This window comes from Sminthopsis crassicaudata, chromosome 4 (genome assembly GCF_048593235.1).
Source record: "Sminthopsis crassicaudata isolate SCR6 chromosome 4, ASM4859323v1, whole genome shotgun sequence".
Lineage (NCBI taxonomy): Eukaryota > Metazoa > Chordata > Mammalia > Dasyuromorphia > Dasyuridae > Sminthopsis > Sminthopsis crassicaudata.
This window is the reverse complement of record NC_133620.1, coordinates 304,825,679-304,845,658: the sequence shown is the minus strand read 5'-3', so window position 1 is coordinate 304,845,658 and position 19,980 is coordinate 304,825,679. Positions and strand designations below refer to the sequence as shown.

The window sequence follows — 19,980 nt, the reverse complement described above, 5'->3', positions numbered from 1 at the left end:
CTTTAAAAAAATCATTTTCTAGAACAGCAATATTTATAAGGGCAAGTAAATAAAATCTTAGTCCAGTACTCTCTCTCTGTGAACAGAACAGAAGAGCCAGATTCAACCTAGTTTCTATTACTCCCTCACAGAAAGGAAACAAAATCTTCCTTGTATAGATGTCAGTAAAATGGCAGAAATCTCTCGATGCTTCCCTGTAATCTGTGTTTAGACAATCTACTGGACATACATATCTTAAATAGGCAATACACATTATATTTGTAATAATGGTACATTTTGAAGCAAAAGAAATTCCTGTATTATCCTTGTCCAAATACATGACTCATTTTGCAATTTAAAACTATCAGACACTGTAAAGAGGGTGAGTAGCACAGATCATCATCAGTCCTCTAAAATCCTGCCAACCCACTTTAAAATGATTCATTTTATAAATGAGGAAAGTGAAGTCCAAAAAGGCAAAGTATATTGGCTTATGGTTCAGTGAAGAGCTGAGACACAAACTAGGTTATTTGACTTTAAAAAACCAATGTTCTTCCTGTTGAAATGCATTTGGCAAAGATTGGTTCTAATTAATATGTCATTCTCAAGAAGTGAATGGTGGTCATTGAATTTGATGAACTTATTAAGTATCTAATGTGCATTTGCACTTATGACTCATTAGGTACAGAGGCACAAAAACAAAAATTTAAAAATCCTTTCTTCTTAAGGAGTTTATACATTTTTAGATGAATATAAGATGTATCCTGTATAGATAGGTAAATACAAATTAATTTCAAGATGGAGAAACATTAACCAGATGAATCACTGAGTAGAAGAAAACAATAGAACCATTCTTTGAAGGAAACTAAGCATTTTGAGTGGCTAAGATGAGAAGGGACATGAAAGAACATCTGTGCAAAAGTATGGAAGTACAAAACAGAATTTTGTATACATTAAACAAATAGAAGGTCAATTTGACCAGAAACAAGTATAGATGAAGTCAAGCTAACAAGCATTTATTAAGTGCCTATTATGTGCCAGTCACTGATTTATAACATAAGTTTTAAAAGGTCACTAGTAGTTTTATTAAAATAGAATTAAAAAAAAATTTTATAAAGTATGTGGAACATTTAACATTTAAAAATGAGATCATTAAAAAAGAAACAGGAAGGACACAAATAATGGGTTTTGAAAGAATCTAAAGTAACTTAGAGACCAAGTCCCATTCACATTCATTAAGAAATCTAAATTAATTGTTTGAGGAGCAAAGATAATAGATATCCCACAGTTGTGCTACTAACTTTACTACCTCAAGTTGTACTATGCATGTTAAAAAAATAATAAAACCTTTAATCAGCTATAAATGAGGGTTCATTCTCAACATATTTATATGGAAGCGTAAAAGTAAAAATGTAGGAAAATGAAAGATAAATACACTGAATTTTGGAAGACAACTTAAATTAAACAAGTATTAGTCAAGTCAATCTAAATCTGCATTATGCATGACACAGAAGCTCTCAAAGATCTCTTCTGAATCCAACAGTTTCTTTCTCTTCTTCTCCCTCTCCTTCTGTGTGGGTACATATACATTACACACACACACACACACACACACACACACACACACACAAATCTGAGTGCCTATTACATATATATATATATAATTATGACTAATTATATATATCATATATATTATAATTATGTAATTAATATAATATATATAATTATAAAAGTCATTTGTATTTGTAAAGGAAAGAAACCAATAAAAGATGAAAAATAAGAATTTGCTACAAAAAAGTAAAAAACCCATATATCGTTGTCATTGATAGCAATGCCAGTATTCTACCAAAGTAGAATATACTACATATAATTATGATTTTATAAATTATAACAAATATAATCATTATGATATTTTTAAAATTATAAGATGAAAATAAATATAGCATATAGATAGAGGACTGGTATTAGAATAAAAACAAATAAATACAAACTTTGCCTGCTTATGTGATTTTAGGCAAGTCACTTAACCTCCCTAGTTTCTATGTGCCATGGAATGTAATGAGTACTTTACAAATATTAGCTCATTTGATCTTCATAACAACCCCATTTTACAATAGAGGAAACTAAGGCAGATTTTCATGATTTGTTCAGAAAGTATATGAAGAGGGATTTGAACTCAGGCCTTTCTGACTCTAAGTGCCAGATAGCTGGCATTTGATATGACAAGAGAAAAAAAAAAAAGAAAGTAATCAATGATATGATCTTGTTAAAAGTCGAAGAGTATGAAAAAATAATTGTACCTTGATAAGCTGTCGTGAAGTACTTGAGATAAGATGGAGGCTTTTCAAACTATCATTTATTAACCACTGCCAAGTACCTGTTGAAAAAGTACAAAAAGCAATTTTGCCTAATAAAATGGCAAAGGCAACACTTGCTGTAAAAACAAAAACAAACAAACAAATATGATTTACTAATATTTCTTATTCCATATTAGATTTCCTGGTATATCAGTTCTTTCAGGAAAGTGAATCCAGGAGAAAGACAAGATCTACATAAAGTCAAGTACCTTTGAGTAAACTCTACCAAGTCCCTTAAAGAAAAGTTTAACTCTTAACAGTCTGAATCAGTTTCTTTTATATGTTGGATTGCTATCAGATATCTTGATCAGATATCTGATAGTTGTTATCAGATTGCTATCAGAAAATATTTGCTGAAAATGTTTTTTTCCTCCAACTAAACAAAATCTTTTTAATTTTATATAATCAAAATTGTCCCTTTTCTCTTCTGTGATCTACTCACTCCCTTATACAGTCATTAATTCCTCTCCAATACATAGATACAAAAATTAACTTTTTCTGTACTCTTCTAATATGTTTCATGTTATGAGTTGTTATACCTAAGTAATATATTCACTTAGTATCTTGGTAAAGTATTAATTGATTTTCTACATTTTTTTTCTCTGTTTCCTAGCACTCCTATTATCCAATTTGTTGCAAGGCCTATCAATTTCACTTTTACAACATTTCTCAAATATGCTTCTTCTTTCCTCTGACACTGTCACCGCTCTACTGCACCCTAGATCATACTGGATCACTGAAATAGCCTATTGGTGAGTCTTCCTGTACTAAGTCTTTCCATTCCAATCAATATTCTAACTACCAAAGTGATTTTTCCTGAATTGCAAGTCTGATCATCCCTTTATTCAATAAACTCCAGTGCTTTCCTATTAACCTTCAGGATCAGATACAATATGCTCTATTTGGCATTCAGAACTCTTCATAACTTAGTCCCTTCCTACTTTTCTAGTCTTCTTATACTTTACTTCCACCCCCTCTTCCTCATATATTCTAGAATACAATCACAGTAGCTTCTTGATCACTTCATAAATAAGACATACCATCTTCTCTCAGCTTTGAGCATTTTCTCCGGATATTTTCTGTTCTTGGTATGTTCTCCCTTCTCTGCTCTAGTTATTGACCTCCTTGACTTTCCTTAAGTTTCAACTAAGACTTTCTTACCTTTAACATGAAGTCCTCTTCAACTCTTAATTCCAATGTTTTTCTTGATTATCTTCTATTGATCCTCTATATAGCTTAATTTTACACACACACACACATACACACACACACACACACACACCTTTTGCCTCTTTTTGTAATCCCAGAGTTTAAAAAAAAAAAAGTAGCACCTAATAATTGTTTACTGTCTGATTGATGTTTGCATCTGTATGTTACGCACTCAATCTGTGACAATGACCATTGTCATCACTAAGATGATTATTACCTAATAATATAATTTGAAATCTGGTACTGTTAAATCTTCTTCTTTCCTACTTTTTTTTCTTTTATTTCTCTTGTTAAGAATGTAAAAGTTCTCTTAAACATTGTTTTAGCTGCATTCTATAATTGCAATTTTCTTTTATAAACTTTTTAAAAGTTTTCTATAATTTGTTATTTGATCTCCCAGTTTTTTAGGATTATTTAATTTTCACTTTTAATTCTTTTGACAGTAATCATTTATTAAATACTATTTTTAGTATAGTTATCAACAACTTTTTTTAATTGTTGCATTTTTACTGTTCTGCGTTTTAGTTGAGGATTTTTTGCCCCAAGGTATAGACAATTTTTGTAAAGATGCCATGTAAAGCTGAGGGTATGTAAATTCCTTTAGATTTTCATTCAGTGATCACCAGAAAGCTATCATCTCTAGTTTTTCTAAAGTTTTATTCACGTTTTTTTACTTCTTTCTTGTTTATCTTTGTGTTAGATTTGTCTAAGTAGAAAAATGACACAAAGAAGTTCCTCATTATTAAAATTTTATGTCACCAATTCACTTAACTTCTTTTTAAATATTTACATATTATGCTATTGTGGGCATGTATAATATGCAATTACATTGATTTTTTATAGTGCCTTTAAACATGTAATTTCCCTCCTTATTTTTTTTTCTGTCTCAATTTTCAATGAAATCATGATTGTCACCTATACTTTTAAAAACTTCAATAAAAATATAATAGATTCTGTGATAGCCTTTCATTTTTAACTGGTGAATCTTTGTTTTAAGAGTGTTCCAGTTATGACTATTAATTGAATCCTTTCATATATCCTCATGCTTCCCTACATGATCTTTTGTTATTTTTTTTTTCTCCTTTTTTTCTTTCTTGTTTTTTTGCTTACACCTGTCTTTCTAATGGGGGAAGGAGTGGTAGTAAAAAAAGAGGGAGCTTGCCTAACAACTATAAAATGTAAATTACTCAATCTATTTCCTCTTCCTTACCTTTATTCCCAGTACTTTGCAGTCCTTCTTTTCCTTTAAGGCTCTGCTTCCACTATTTGTTGAGTTACTTTCTCCTTCTGAGTTTATCCCTTAAGCATTTCTCAGTACAAGGTGGTTCTTTATTGTATTTGCTCATTTCACCCACCTATGTCTGAGCAAAGTAACTGCACCTGTGTCATGCTCTGCATGGGTACTTCTAGATATGTAGATCATTTTTGATACTGATTATAGTGGATAAAATTAGGTGCCATCTTCTCGAAGAACTGTTTGGTCTTGTCTCCTGCCACAGCCCAGGTTATCTGAAAGCAACATTGTGCTGGGGCTGAACAGATACAATTTGGGGACTTTTTTTTTTTTCCCCTATAACTAAGGCTACTTGAAAACTGAAGTTTTTTCCCTTAATGTTCTGGGATTCTTATACTACCTTTTTACTGCCTCAAGATCCAGCATGGCTCTGTTCTGGTGGGAACTACAATAGGACATCAGGGCTACCCCATCTGTGAGATCAGGTTACTTCCCACTTCACTAGGCATCCATCTACTCTAGCTTCTATCAGCTCAGAGATTCTACAGGAGTCACAAGATTTTTGCAGTTTTTTTGTACTGTGATCTAGGTCAAGTTTATAGCTAGTTTGCCTTGGATTTTTTGCTTTTTTTCAATCTGGCATTTTAGAGATTTTAGAGATTAAAATGGAGTATTTGTAGAGGATCTGGATTTCTTTAGGATCTAATATTCCACTACTTTTCCAAAATCTTCCTCCAAATTTTAAAATAGAAGATTACTATGATCTTATCCTAATGTATATTTCTGGTTATGATGATTTTATAATGATGGAGAATGAATAGGAAAATAAATAGAAAATAAATTACAAAAATAAACTACAATGATTGAGATCTATTAGTTGAAAGAGACAAAATTACTTACCAATTACAGGATCACCTTGAAAAGGCATTTTAGAAAGTGACAAATTTTTAATCAAGGTGCAAACTAGAAAAAGAAAAAGGAAATGAAAGAAAATTAAAATCCCAAAGAAATATTTCAATTTTATTAATTAATTCTCTTTTGCCAGCCTAGAACCTAAAAGTTCTGTAGGCCAACAATTTCAAACTCAAATATAAAGGGGATCACTAATTCGTACATAAGGATCCCTGTAGAAAGCATACTGATCTAGTTTAAAATGTGATGTTCTCTGTTTTATCATATTTTTATTGATTTCATTAAATATTTCCCAATTAAATTTTAATCTAGTTCCAAACTTCTGCTATAGGTAGACTCTTCCCAACATCTCAAAAGCACAAATCAGTTTCTTCTATATCATTGTTATCACAAATTACCCCAAAATTTAAATATATCTGCTGGGCAATCAAATCTGAAACCAACTCCTGGATTTTTTCTGGGGTTTGAATCAGGATAAGAATAAGCTCAAAGTTACCCTTTGAGCACACCTTACCATAGATTTAAACCAGACATAGAGGAGATTACAAAAATGCTACAGAATTTGTGGAGGAACCTCCCACTTGTCCTGGGAGTCTGACTTAGTCTAGGGAAGATTCCAGATGATAAACTTAGGAATGTAATTCAAATCTGAATTTGTTATTGGGGAACCCACAGGCTTTATTGTTTTCCAAAGATTCAGGCTACCTGAAGAGAAGGGTATTATAATTCATGTTGCAATTGTGGAATGATATAGAAAAATTAATGTGCCTCTCTAAATAGATGATTTCTTTAACCCAAACTATAAACTTAACTATATAAAACTATATAAAAGCTTGTTACCCTTGCTTATTATTACAGTAGGTGGTAATTGCACTTGGAATTATTCAAAAAAGTTTTCTGTCTCAAACAGTATTCTTATTTTATAATAAGGTGGGAACTTAGTTTCTACAAGCACAGGTTAATTACTATGTGCACAGAGAGCATCAGCCTCTTAAGTATCTCAATATAATTCACACCAGGAAACTATTAGAAAGTTAATTTGTCTATAAGTGCCTACTGAGTGAATGGGGAGAAGGAAGAAAATTTGTAATACCTATTTCGGGCACATTTTCAGAGAAATAAGAAAAGGAAACAAGGGGAGGGAACAGGCATTTATTAAATGTCTACTATCCTCTAAGAATTGAGCTAAATGTTTTACAAATATTATTTCATTTGATCCTTACTATATGTCACTGGAAGGTAGGTATTATTATAAACCCTGCTTTACAGTTGAGGAAATGGAGTCAGAGGCAGGTTGCCAGTTTCACACAGCTAGTAAGTGTCTGAAGCTAAAAGAACTCAGATTGTACTGACACTAAGAACCAGTACTGTAGCCACTTCGCCACCTAGCTATCAGTAAGCATGTTGACAGGTTTATTGGGTTTCTCAGTTAATCTCTGGTATAAAGAAATGCCAAAGATAAAAGAAATTATCATCTTTGTCAGTTCTTACACTAGCTGATTACTTACAGTACTTACACTGAATTACTAGGAGATGGGGAGTGAGGCCAGGTCAAGATGGTAGTCATAGGACAGCAAAGCTCAGCAATGATCCTAGTTCAGCCACTTGGAATGATAATAGCTAGTGGTAGCTAGTGTTAAGTAATTGCTTTGAAGATTTTGATAACAGAAAGCTCCTAATTTGCTCCTATCTTGGTGTTTTATACAATAAACAGAAGGGACATATAGTATACAAAGACATGGAAGGAAGGAAGTTCTGATAAGGATTGTTTCATTGAATTTATGCCAGAAACCTGATACTGTTAACTAGTGTTATTAATTAACATTCTTTTTAGAGAATCTGCTTTGTACCTTTTGATACATCTCGTGAAGCAGTAAAAGTTAAAGGAAAAGGAATTTGAATCTGGGTTCTACTGTTCGTTGTTTGTTAGGATATTGGGCAAGTTATTATTATAAATGAGATATATAATATATAACAATATGTATTAATAAAAAAAATTTCCATTTCAAGAAAGTGTATATGATAACAAAATACACTGCTATACTCTTTTTATTAAGAAAAAAAACAAAAGCAACTAGGTGGCACAGTGGACTGAGTGCTGGGCTAGAACCAGAAAGACTCATTTTCCATTCAAATATGGTCTCAGACACTTATTAGCTGTGTGATCCTAAATAAATCACTTACCTCTGTTTGTTAAAGTTTATCTATAAAATGAGTAGGAGAAGGAAATGGCAAACTACTCTAATATCTTTGCAAAAAAAAAAAAAAAAACCAAACCAAGTGGGGTCACGAAGAGTTAGATAAATTTGAAAAACGACCATAAAACAATAACAACACTTATTAAAAATCTGAGAAACAGAATAAATCTGCTAAATATATATTCTTCCACCCCATCTCCAAATTAGTCACTATTTTCAGAAAGCCCATTTCATCTCACCCCATGGCTGGGCTACAACTCTCATTGCTAATCTTGAATCACAGAAACTCATACGTTAAAATGACTCACTCATTATATATAAATAACACCTGTGCAGCTTTAGTCTAAAGGGCAAAAATAATATCTAGGAAAGGATAATAAACCAAGTGGTGCAAAAATATTATATGATATGATAAATTCATTAAATGAACCAAAAGTTAACTAGCTATTGTAATTACCAATTTTAATCATCCATATGTGTTAGGTTCTTACTAAGTGCTAATGAGATAATGAGATATTAGGTTCTTATTAAGTGCTAAGTCGGTACTTGACAATTCTCTAGTTCCAGCCATGACTGGGAGTTTTACTTGTGAATTTCTGGGGAAGAGCTTGCATGCTTAGGAGGAGCAAGTTCATTGGTTGAAGTAATTTTTCCCAGAAGCCCTTGCATTATCCCACACCCATTCTCTGGGAGGATAAAAGAGGGAAGTCACTACTCTGGACCAGAGTTGACGGCAACTGTCTGGAGACAACGGCTCTCTACAGGAAGAAGAATCTGTCCGAGAGATTTGAGTTGACACAGCAGATCTCCCCCCAGAGAGCGATCAGCAGCTTCTGGAGACAACAGCATGTTACAAATTGGCGCCCAACATGGGGCAAGGACTTTTGCTTATCCTGACAAGGACTTATTCTGAGCCCTTCAGAGGAGCTAGCCCAGACCTTTGCATTTAAGCACTTATTCTGAGCCCTTCAGAGGAGCTAGAATGGACCATCACAATTTGGCACCCGAACAGGGACATGACATGATCCTGATTCCAGTGGAAAAGCCTCCCATCCAGATGTCAATCTCTCTGACCCAGAACCGTGAGTAACAAGGAAACTTTGTTAAAGATTAAGTGAGCATTCTAATAGACAAATAAGGAACTTAACTTGTTAAGGGCTAAACTAGCAATCTCTTATAGTGAAATGGGGCAAACACCTTCTGTTCAAGGAAAATGTTTAGAGAGCATCATCAAGGTTATGAAAAGCCAAGGATTGATTATAATTTTGGAGGATATTACTGAACTTTTAAAAACTGTGAAGGTCATATGTCCTTGTTTTTCTCTGGGAAGAAGAATTGGATCCAGATGAATGAGAATTAGTAGGAAAGCAATTAGGTGAACACTACCATTGCCCTTGTGACATTTTGCCCTTTGGTTCCAGACCAAACTCAATTTCCAAAGATATACTTCATACCTACAATTTAATCCAAATGGTTTTTAAAAATGTTATTCTAAAGGAAGAGAAGGAGTAAAATGGGGAAGTGTCAACTAAACTAGGTGAAAAGGATGAATCAGATAACAATGAAGTTAAGTACAATTCTGAGCAAAAGGAGCATTTCCCATCTCCTCCCTCAATTAACCCTTCAGGGGTAGAACAAGGAGGAGGAGGGGAAGAGGCAGAAACACAAACAGAATTGCCTGTGAAGCAGCCTAAGCCTATGACAAGATTAGAAAAAGCATTGGTCAAAGCTAAGAGAGAAGGACAGGATATAAGTGATTTTATACATGCATATCCTGTGATTGAAGAGATTGATTCTGTAGGTCAAAAAAGGAGAAGATATGCACCTTTAGATTTGAATAAAATTAAAGATTTGAATAAAGGTTGTACCCTTTATGGGGCTACATCATCTTATGTTAAAATGTTACTAGATGGTTTGTCTTATGAAGTCCTAACCCCGAATGATTGGAAATCCATAGCAAGGACATGCCTAGAACCTGGAGAAAATTTGTTATGGCTTGCGGAATTTCATGAATTATGTAAATTCCAAGTCAGATGCAATTTGGAAATAGGAGTTAACACACAATTCACTTTTCAAAAGAAAGGAAGACAAGCTGTACAGCTTTTTACTATGCTCCTAGTTTCCTCTCTTGTGATTCCAAATTGTAAACGTAAAGCTTGAGCAGTCTGATGATATTTAGAATGAGATTCTTGTGCTTCCTGAAATAAAGGAGTACTGGATAACATGGTTAGAAGACTATCTGCCTTTGAATTTCCATCAAAAATAGGACCTGGAAGTCCACTATGTGAGTGGACATGCAAGATATAAATCTTGCCTGGATGTTTTCTCACTTGCTCTTGAAGTTCCTTAAAGAGCTGATAAATATTAGAGGCTGCAAATTTTATTTGGGCTGTGGCAATTCTTTGTACTACACCCACTGAATAGGCTGAATCATATTTATGTCTCCTGGGTAATAAGTAAGAGCTAGCATGATAGCAAATAATTCATTCTGTTGAGTGGACTGAAAAGGAGCCCTGACTACTCTCTTTATGGTTAAATCATGAGAGTATACAGCACAAATATTTTCTTTGGAGCCATCTGTAAAGATTATTGATCCTTTAAAAGGAACCTTAGAAACCTTTTCTTCAAAAATCCATCACCAATTATGTAGTAGCCGGGTTATCTTTAATGGAGATCCATGTGCAAAATTTGGAGCTGCGGCCAATAAAATTTGCCATTCTGGGATGGTCTCACAGCATACATTAATTTGTGCATTAGTATAGAATGTGTATATTTTTTCAGGACTTATTCCAGATAATTGTATTACTCTCTTAATAGCCTTTAATAAAATCCTAGCCACAAGCACTGGGTAAGGAGTAAGGCTTTGTTCTGGTTGTGCTGGGAGGTTCACCCACTCAATCACACTGTCTCCTTGATGAAGGACTGCTGTGGGTGCCTCTTTTGTAGCAAAAACTGATATTCTAAGGGTTTTTGAGTGACTCTTTCAACCACATTGGATAAAGCCAGTTCACTTTCTCTCAAAGCCTCTTGTGCTTCTTTTGTAAGCTGGCGTGGTGAATTTAAAGCACTGTCTCCCCTTAAAATGTCATATAGAGGTTGTAGTTGATTGGTAGTAAAGCCTAACACTGGATGCATCCATTGGATATCTCCTATTAATTTTTGGAAATTATTTAAGGTGTTCAACTTCTCTGTTCTTAAAGAAAGCTTTTGTACTGTGAGTGTCTTAGAATATACTTCATATCCTAAATATTGAAAAGGAGCATGTCTTTGAATTTTTTCTGTAGCTATATGCAGTTTGTAGTACTTTAGTGTTTCCATGGTCTTTTGTAGACATGCTTCTAACATTTGTTCCTCAGGTGCACATCCCAAAATATCATCCATATAATGTAACAATATTACTTATGGAAAGGCTTTTCTTACTGGAGCAAGAGCAGCAGCAACATACATTTGGCACACAGTAGGGCTGTTTTTCATTCCCTGTGGCAAAACTGTCCATTCATATCTTTTATAAGGCTCAGCTAAATTAACACTAAGCACTGAAAAAGCAAACCACAACTACAACAGCCAGGAGAGCTAAAGGTCACTATTGAAGTACACTGATGAAGTGAGGACAATTTAATATTCCCAATAATTTGGTTATGAGTACTAAAAAATTGACATTTTTATAGATTTGGTATTCAGTATATATTTCAAAATCATTTTCTCTCTCTCTCTCTCTTTTTTTTTTTTTTTTGGCTGAAGCAACTGGGGTTAAGTGACTTGCCCAGGGTCACACAGCTAGGAAGTGTTCATTGTCTCAGACAATTTGAACTCAGATTCTCCTGACTTCAGGGCTGGTGCTCTATCCCTGCGCCACCTAGCTGCTCCTCAATATCAACAGAAACTGAAATATAATGTATTATAGAATTGTATAATTTTATATACAGAACTTGAGATAGTTTAATACATTTTATATAATGTATTATATAAATTTTTATTTTATTATATTTATTATTAATATAAATTTTATTATATATTTGTGGTATGAGAGAGCCACACAGGAAAGAGGGATCTTTTCTGGCACATGTCTAGAAGTTCTACTACTAGAGAATTCTCACAAACTTGGGACATGAGCAAGAACCATTTTATAACTATATTTAGGTGCAGAATCACAAGGAGTTCATGCATAAATCTACATCATAGAAGGAAGGCCAAGTTACAAACATAAATCCCAAAAGAGCAAGGACTCTTTTATGTATTTATGCTTGTATATCTTGGAATACAGCACAAAATAATACACTGATTGAATTTACCACTTATTTAAAGGGTATTATGCATGTTGTGATTGAAGCATTATCCTAACTCCTCATCTTCCTTCAAGAAAGTTAGGCTAGTTTTTCTTTAAAAGGTATTTGAAGGCTCAATTGGCTCAGGAAATAAATGTTCAAACTATTGAACCCAAATTACCCAGATACTAACCTGAGTCAGGCCTAACCCAGAACAACTGGCATAGTCTTGAAAGGCTGGGATAATAAGCTCCTTGAAGTGTGAGATGAGCAGAGGAGATGAAGAACCTAGCCTGGCTTTCATGCTTTCCAGCAGGGTTCTTTTGGTAATTCTTTTAGAAACTGTGGTAGCTTAATATTATCCACTTTTCCCACAGGGACATTCTTAAGGGATGATAGTAAATTGTCTGTGTCCATTCATAAAAAAGGCAACAATTAGGAGTATGCTGAAGTAAATTCAGTTTTGGACCCTCTAAGTATGTTATGTTTACCACTGAGGTAATTTAAGCCTAATTTAAATTCTATTAGATCTCTTCTGAACTTTGTTTTCAAAGCTGAGGGGGAGGGGGCAAATAGGACTGAATGGGAGGGACAGGGAAAGATATAATATTCTTTCCCTTAAAAAAGGATAAATTCAAAAGAACTGGGAATAGGCCTCAGCTGAAAATGGATGCCTTAGTATTGCAAAAAGTCATAATTACCTAATTATCTCAAGGGAGGCAAATAAAATTGGGCTATACCCAGCTAGTAGGAAGTCAATTGTTTGGCTTTATGTAAACTGTTTGGATTTGAATGATATTCTAGAAATGACAACTCAGCTGAATTTCTAATTCAACTATAACTGTAACCCTATAATTGTAAAAGGCATAGAAAGTCACTGAAGGATGCAGGAGAGACCCCCAGAAGTGAGAAAATTTTAAAAAGGAGATTCATGGAATTTTAGGATTGTTTAACAGTGTTGAACAAAGTCTTTGAGTTTTGTATTGTTTGTTTTAATCTAGAATTTAAAAAACAAGCCAACATTTTGCCATTTTATGATTTTTATGCAAACTTTGGGGGGAGATGCATTCAATTAAGATAAAGCTGAGTTGTCCCAAAAACCTAGAGACATTTGTGGAACTGGGAATATGTACAAATATGCCCATTTCCACTCCCATCTACATCTCATTCAAGAATTTTAAAACTGTGAACTATTATTTTGTTAAGTACTTCCCTGGAGTTGCTCCTGAGGAAGGCAAAATAATCCCTAACAGAAATGACTATTGTTTGGACATTGACTGACCTAAAAGAAGTTGCTTTGTAACTTTTTGTGTTGCTTTGTGTCTTTCCCCCCAGCAGAGGAGGCCAAAGCCAGACCTAGCAGAAACAGGTTCCTGCTGAACACAAACAGCAATCTTCTGCACAAGCAGAACTGAGTTAGACCCCAAGGTAAGAGTGCTTTTTAATTAATCTATAGTCACAAATTTAAAAAATTTAGTCATATCACTTTTCATAGTAAATTTTTGCTAATCATGTTGTTTAAATCACCTTGTGAAGATTTTTTTTTTTAATTTCTGCAAGGACTGAATCTATATGGCAAAAACAATTAATTTGCAATTTGTCCCATTTCTCCAAACTTCTTTTGTCTCTTAATGCCTATTACACATTTCTTATCCCCCAAATCTCAGTGGGAGGTCTGTGCCTTACTATGAAAATACAGCACATTTGCCATAAGCCAACTTTTTTCCTTTTTTTCTATATTTCAAACTCAATTATCTCCAAAACAGAATATATTATCTCTGCCCCAATCTCTATCTCCATGATAATCTTACCTTTTCTTTGAACTTCTCTATTGTTGCTGAAGGCACTACTATCACAAATCACCTAAGTCAGCATCTTTAGCATTATGTATAATTCTCTTACCCTATATACACAAACTAAGGCCATTCTTAAAGCATTTACCTTCACAATATTTCTCACTTCTCTTCCCTTCTATTGGTTCACATAGCCACTATTCCAATTCAAGCCCTTATTATCTTTTATCTGGACTACTTCAATAGCTTCCTAATTGATCACCTTCAATCTTTCCCCCAAAATTGTACCCTACACAGAAATATCAGAGTTATTTTCCTAAAGCATACATCTAATTATATATCTCTCAAACTATGGATCACTATTACCTTTAAGATCATATATAAACATTTAAAAATTTTAAAATCTCATACAACCTGGCAACCTTTCCAAAGCTACCTTTCCAGACTTGTCATATATTATTGCCTTTGCTTCATTTTATTTTATTGGTCATATAACACAACCCTCCATCTATCTTCTCTGTGCCTTTGAAAAGGCTATCTCACATGACTGAAATGCATTCTATAATGACCTTGACTAGAAGGATCCCAAAATCTCTAAAACTCCTTAAAGGACAAATTCTCCTTGAATTCTAACCTCTGTAAAAGACCCTGCCTGAGGACAAACAGCTTCATTCTGTTACCTAGGTGAGGCTAGTTGAGTCCAGAGCTGGAAAATTCCAACCCTATTAAATTAAAGAAAGACTCATTCAATTCTATTCAATTCCAGCTCAAGCTGTGCTAACCAGCCCCCATCAAAAGCAATCCCCAGCTTGTAGCCAAAGCTTATAAAATGAGACAACTTGGGATTCAGTCCTTGCAGAGGACCTAACATGACATGCCATGCCATGCTATGCCAAGGAACCCTCTGCCTGCAGAAATGATATTCTGTTTTAGCATTACCCTCTCAACTCCTTCAGCTAAGACTTTATAGCTCTATGTCAGGATTTCTCTACTAGAAACTTTACTTCTCTGTCATACCTTGCCACTAAGGAATTCAGTAAAGGCTGAATGCATAGCAAAGGCTGACTTCCCAAATGCCAATAATAAACTTCTTTTTATCAGTCTAACTTTTCATAATTTCCTTTATGAAGGACTTCTGTACTACCAAAAGGGGGTCCCCACAATTTCCGACTCTGCATCAAATCCTAAAGAGGATTTAGGGGAGCCAAACCTTTTCATTTGGTTCCCTGAACCTCAAACCTGCCACTAACCTCATTAAACTCCCTGACTACAAGGAACACTAATCCTAATCTCATCAACTTCTGCCTCTCTATCTTCTTGTTGCAATCAAAATTCAATTCAAATTCTACAAGTAGCCTTCCTAGTTCTTCCAGATTTTAGAGCCATTCGCATTAATATTTTATATATACATTAATTAATGTGAGCAGTGTAAGCCTTTATTTCTCTGAGTCAACTAATCTCCTATAATAGATAGACAGATAGATAAGATAGATAGACAGACAGACATATAGGCAGATAGACTATGTTGTTTCCAAGAGAATGTAAGCTTTTTCAAGCAGGAATAGTTACATATTATTGTTTCCTATTTTTATTTTGATATCCTCAGCACCTTAGCAAGATACCTAGCAAAGATTAGCTTAATAAATACTTAGAAGAATTATTTCTTTTTTCTTAAAGTTTATTTTCTTATTTTTTCAGTTTTGTCATTCTATATTTTTATTGACACTAATTGTTTCCTTTTAATTTTCAATTTAGCTCATATATAATTATGCATATTAGCCTTAGATAATTAATTTCATTTCTTCTCTATAGTAAATTCACTCTTGGCAGGAGCAGGAGAAAACTTAGGCAGTATAATGGATAATCAGAAATCCTCAGAGTTCAAGTCTAGCCTCAAACATGAACACTAAACCTCTGTTTACCTCTTTCCTTTTCTGCACATGGGAGTAATAATAGCACTTATCTCTTAGAGTCATTATGAGCATCAAATGAGAGACTTATGGTTAGTTAAGTGTTTAAGCATGATGCCTGGGACATAATGAACCCTCTATAGATAATACCTATTATTATTATTAACATGATTATTATTATAATTTTTTTTTATAAGATTGGTTGGTAGCATACTTTCTTAGTCTTTATCAGAATAGCACTTAGTTTGAACAGTTGCAGAGTTTTTATTTTCAGGCTTTTCTTTTGTGACTAAATTTCAAGATTTTATCCATTATTTCAATCTCGAGTAAAATTTGAAGGAATTCAGAGATTTCCTGCTCAAATATGGTTTAGACTAGATGACTTCTGAGATTTGATTCAATTCTACAATAATACAACACAATGTAATGTATTACAATACAATAAAATTTAAAATAATAATATACTGGTTCTCAAAAAGTAAGAACCAAGATGAGAATTCAAGTAGCATACTTGAGCAGGTAATGTCTCTCAGAAAAAGAGCAAAGTGGCTACTTAAAGAGGGTTAGGAATTGCTGTACCAGCAAAAGCCATAAGTAAGACTATTATAAATTGTTGACTTGCTGTTATGTTTTGCTTCTGGCTTTAATATATTTTTTGTTTTGTTTTGTTTTGTTTGTTTTTGCTTTTGGTTTTAACACCAATTTTTTTTCCCCAATGCCTTTTGTTATAACAAAGATTTCAAAAGAAGAAAAAAAAAGTTCAGCAAAACAATTCTGACAGTATAATTAGTACTGCAAGCCACAATGCTATACAAACTCAATATAAAGGAAAAATGTAATAGCATTTTATTTGATGACAAAAAAACTTCATTTTCCCTGACAAGCCCCAAACTTATGTCTTCTACACCTTTAAAACCTACCTGATTGCCTCATTAGTTCACCTCCCAATCCCCTGAAAATTAAAAATAAATAAATAAATAAAGGCGAAACCAAAAAGACATGTAGATGGCTACAATGGCATTACATAAATAATAGTCAAACAATTTACTTCAATGTTTCAAAAATCTATAATTTCTTTGAAATCTATCATTACACTATGGATATTTTTTCGATCAACATAAATTTGTTTCATTCCCTTAACATGCATACATACATACATAAATACATTCTTTCATTAAGTTTAAGTTCCTGTGGCCAAAATTATTCTTTACCTAACAACAAGCTTTTCAATGAGTTTCTATGGATGTAGATTATAGGATATTAGTGAATAGTCTTGTCACAGTGCAAGCATTTTCAATTTTATAGGACCTGAAAAAACTTAGACTATACTGTCAAAATCCTTTAGAATCTACTGTCATTTTCATAACACAATAGAGAAGATAACAGTGGAGATTATGCAAATAGCATAATCAATTAACAATACAAAGCATAAACATATCTACTTACAAAGTAATTCTAAAAAATTTGGTATCCAATATATACAGGGAAATACGACATATATAAAACCAAGAACTATTTTCCAATATATATATGGCCAAAGAATATGAACATTTTGTTTATTTATTTATTTAAATCTAATTCACTCATCACAAAATCCCAGAGAGACATGTTATCTCACACCCAGAAATATCTTCTCAATATACACCGAGTCTATCATTTTTATTTGGACATGGATATCACATTTCATAATAATTGTTCTAGAGGTGTGATCTTTAAGGTGATTCTAAGTTTTTAAAAGTTTTCCTTGTGAAACCAAATTGTTCCTCTTTGCAGATGATATGATGGTATGCTTAGAGAACCCAAGAGATTCTACTAAAAAGCTATTAGAAACAATCTACAACTTTAGCAAAGTTGCAGGATACAAAATAAATCCACATAAATCCTCAGCATTTTTATGTATCACCAACAGGGCTTGGTGAGATAGATATAGCAAGAGAAAAAAGAAAAATAACTGTCGATAGCATAAAATATTTGGGAATCTATCTACTAGAGGAAAGTCAGGAATTATATGAGCAAAATTACAAAATACCTTCTATATAAATAAAGTCAGATTTAAATAACTGGAAAAATATTAACTGCTCTTGGATAGGCCAAGCAAATATAATAAAGATGACAATACTTCCTAAACTAATCTATTTATTTAGTTCTATGCCAGACTCCCAAGAAAATATTTTAATGACCTAGAAAAAATAACAACAAAATTCACATGGAAGAACAAATGGTCAAGAATTTCAAGGGAATTAATGAATTTCTTTCCTTTTCTCTTCCTTCCTTCCTTCCTTCCTTCCTTCCTTCCTTCCTTCCTTCCTTCCTTCTTTCCTTCCTTCCTTCCTTCATCAAATAAAGGTGGCCTAGTTGTACCTGATCTAAAACTGTATTATAAAGCAGCAGTCACCAAAATCATTTGCTATTGGCTAAGAAATAAATTAGTTGATCAGTGGAATAGGTTAGGTTCACAAGACAAAATAGTCAATAACTATAGCAATCTAGTATTTGACAAACCCAAAGATCCCAACTTTTGGGATAAGAATTCATGACTTGACAAAAACTGCTGGGAAAACTGGAAATTAGTATGGCAGAAATTAGGCATAGACCCACACTTAACACCACATACCAACATAAAGACCAAGATGAATCCATGATTTAGGCATAAAGAACGAGATCATAAATAAATTAGAGGAACATAGGATAGTTTACCTCTCAGACTTGTGGAGGAGGAAGGAATTTGTGACCAAAGGAGAACTAGAGATTATTATTGATCACAAAATAGAAAATTTTGATTACATCAAATTAAAAAGCTTTTGTACATATAAAACTAATGCAAACAAGATTAGAAGGGAAAACCGGGAAAACATTTTAACAGTTAAAGGTTCTGATAAAGGTCTCGTTTCCAAAATATATAGAGAACTGACTCTAATTTATAAGAAATCAAGTCATTCTCCAATTGATAAATGGTCAAAGGATATGAACAGACAATTTTCAGAGGATGAAATTGAAACTATTTCCACTCCAAGTCACTTTAGATCAGAAAAATGCAAATTAAGACAACTTTGAGATACCACTAAAAACCTGTCAGATTGGCTAAGATGACAGGAACAAATAATGATGAATGTTGGAGGGGATGAGGGAAAACTGGGACACTGATGCACTGTTGGTGGAGTTGTGAAAGAATCCAACCATTCTGAAAAGCAATCTGGAATTATGCCCAAAAAGTTATCAAACTGTGCATACCCTTTGATCCAGCAATGCTACTACTGGGATTATACCTCAAGGAAATACTAAAGAAGGGAAAGGGACCTGTATGTGCCAAAATGTTTGTGGCAGCCTTTTTTGTAGTGGCTAGAAACTGGAAAATGAATGGACGCCCATCAATTGGAGAATGGTTGGGTAAATTGTGGTATATGAATGTTATGGAATGTTATTGTTCTGTAAGAAATGACCAGTGGTGAATACAGAGAGGGTTGGAGAGATTTACACGAACTGATGCTGAGTGAAATGAGCAGAACCAGGAGATCATTATACATTTCAACAACAATACTGTATGAGGATGTATTCTGATGGAAGTGGATATCTTCGACAAAGAGAAGCTTTCAGTTCCAATTGATCAATGATGGACAGAATCAGCTACACCCAGAGAAGGAACACTGGGAAATGAGTGTAAACTGTTTGCATTTTTGTTTTCCTTCCCAGGTTTTTACCTTCAGAATTCAATTCTTCCTGTGCAACAAGAAATTCGGTTCTACACACATATATTGTATCTAGGATATACTATAACATATTTAACACGTATAAGACTGCCTGCCATCTAGTAGAAGGGGTGGAGGGAATGGAGGGAAAAATCAGAACAGAAGTGAGTGCAAAGGATAATGTTGTAAAAAATTACCCATGCATATGTAACTTTAAAAAAGTTATAATTATAAAATAAAAATTTCCATTAAAAAAAAGTTTTCCTCATTACAATGTGATTTCAGTGTGCATCAATTCATAGAAGTTGTTCCATATTTCTCTGAAATAAACCTTTCATCTTTTTTTTTAAGTCTATTGATTTTTTTTTTCTGTTTCTTTCAGTATTAAAATTATCCCAAGTATCCCTTGCTTTCCCCTTGCAGAAAGTCACACCACA

At 33.5% G+C, this 19,980-nt stretch overlaps 1 protein-coding gene across 4 annotated transcripts in view; it reads right to left on the bottom strand.

The window, feature by feature from the left end:
• The window catches only part of TBCD (tubulin folding cofactor D), a 436,500-nt gene that overhangs the window by 100,195 nt on the left and 316,325 nt on the right, over positions 1-19,980 (bottom strand). For all 4 annotated transcript variants that reach the window (XM_074264992.1, XM_074264995.1, XM_074264993.1 and 1 more), the window contains exons 24-26: positions 16,778-16,809; positions 5,680-5,742; positions 2,280-2,356 (exon numbers count right to left, since the gene is read on the bottom strand). In XM_074264992.1, coding sequence (XP_074121093.1) covers positions 2,280-2,356; positions 5,680-5,742; positions 16,778-16,809 — 172 coding nt within the window. The remainder of the gene's footprint in view (positions 1-2,279; positions 2,357-5,679; positions 5,743-16,777; positions 16,810-19,980) is intronic.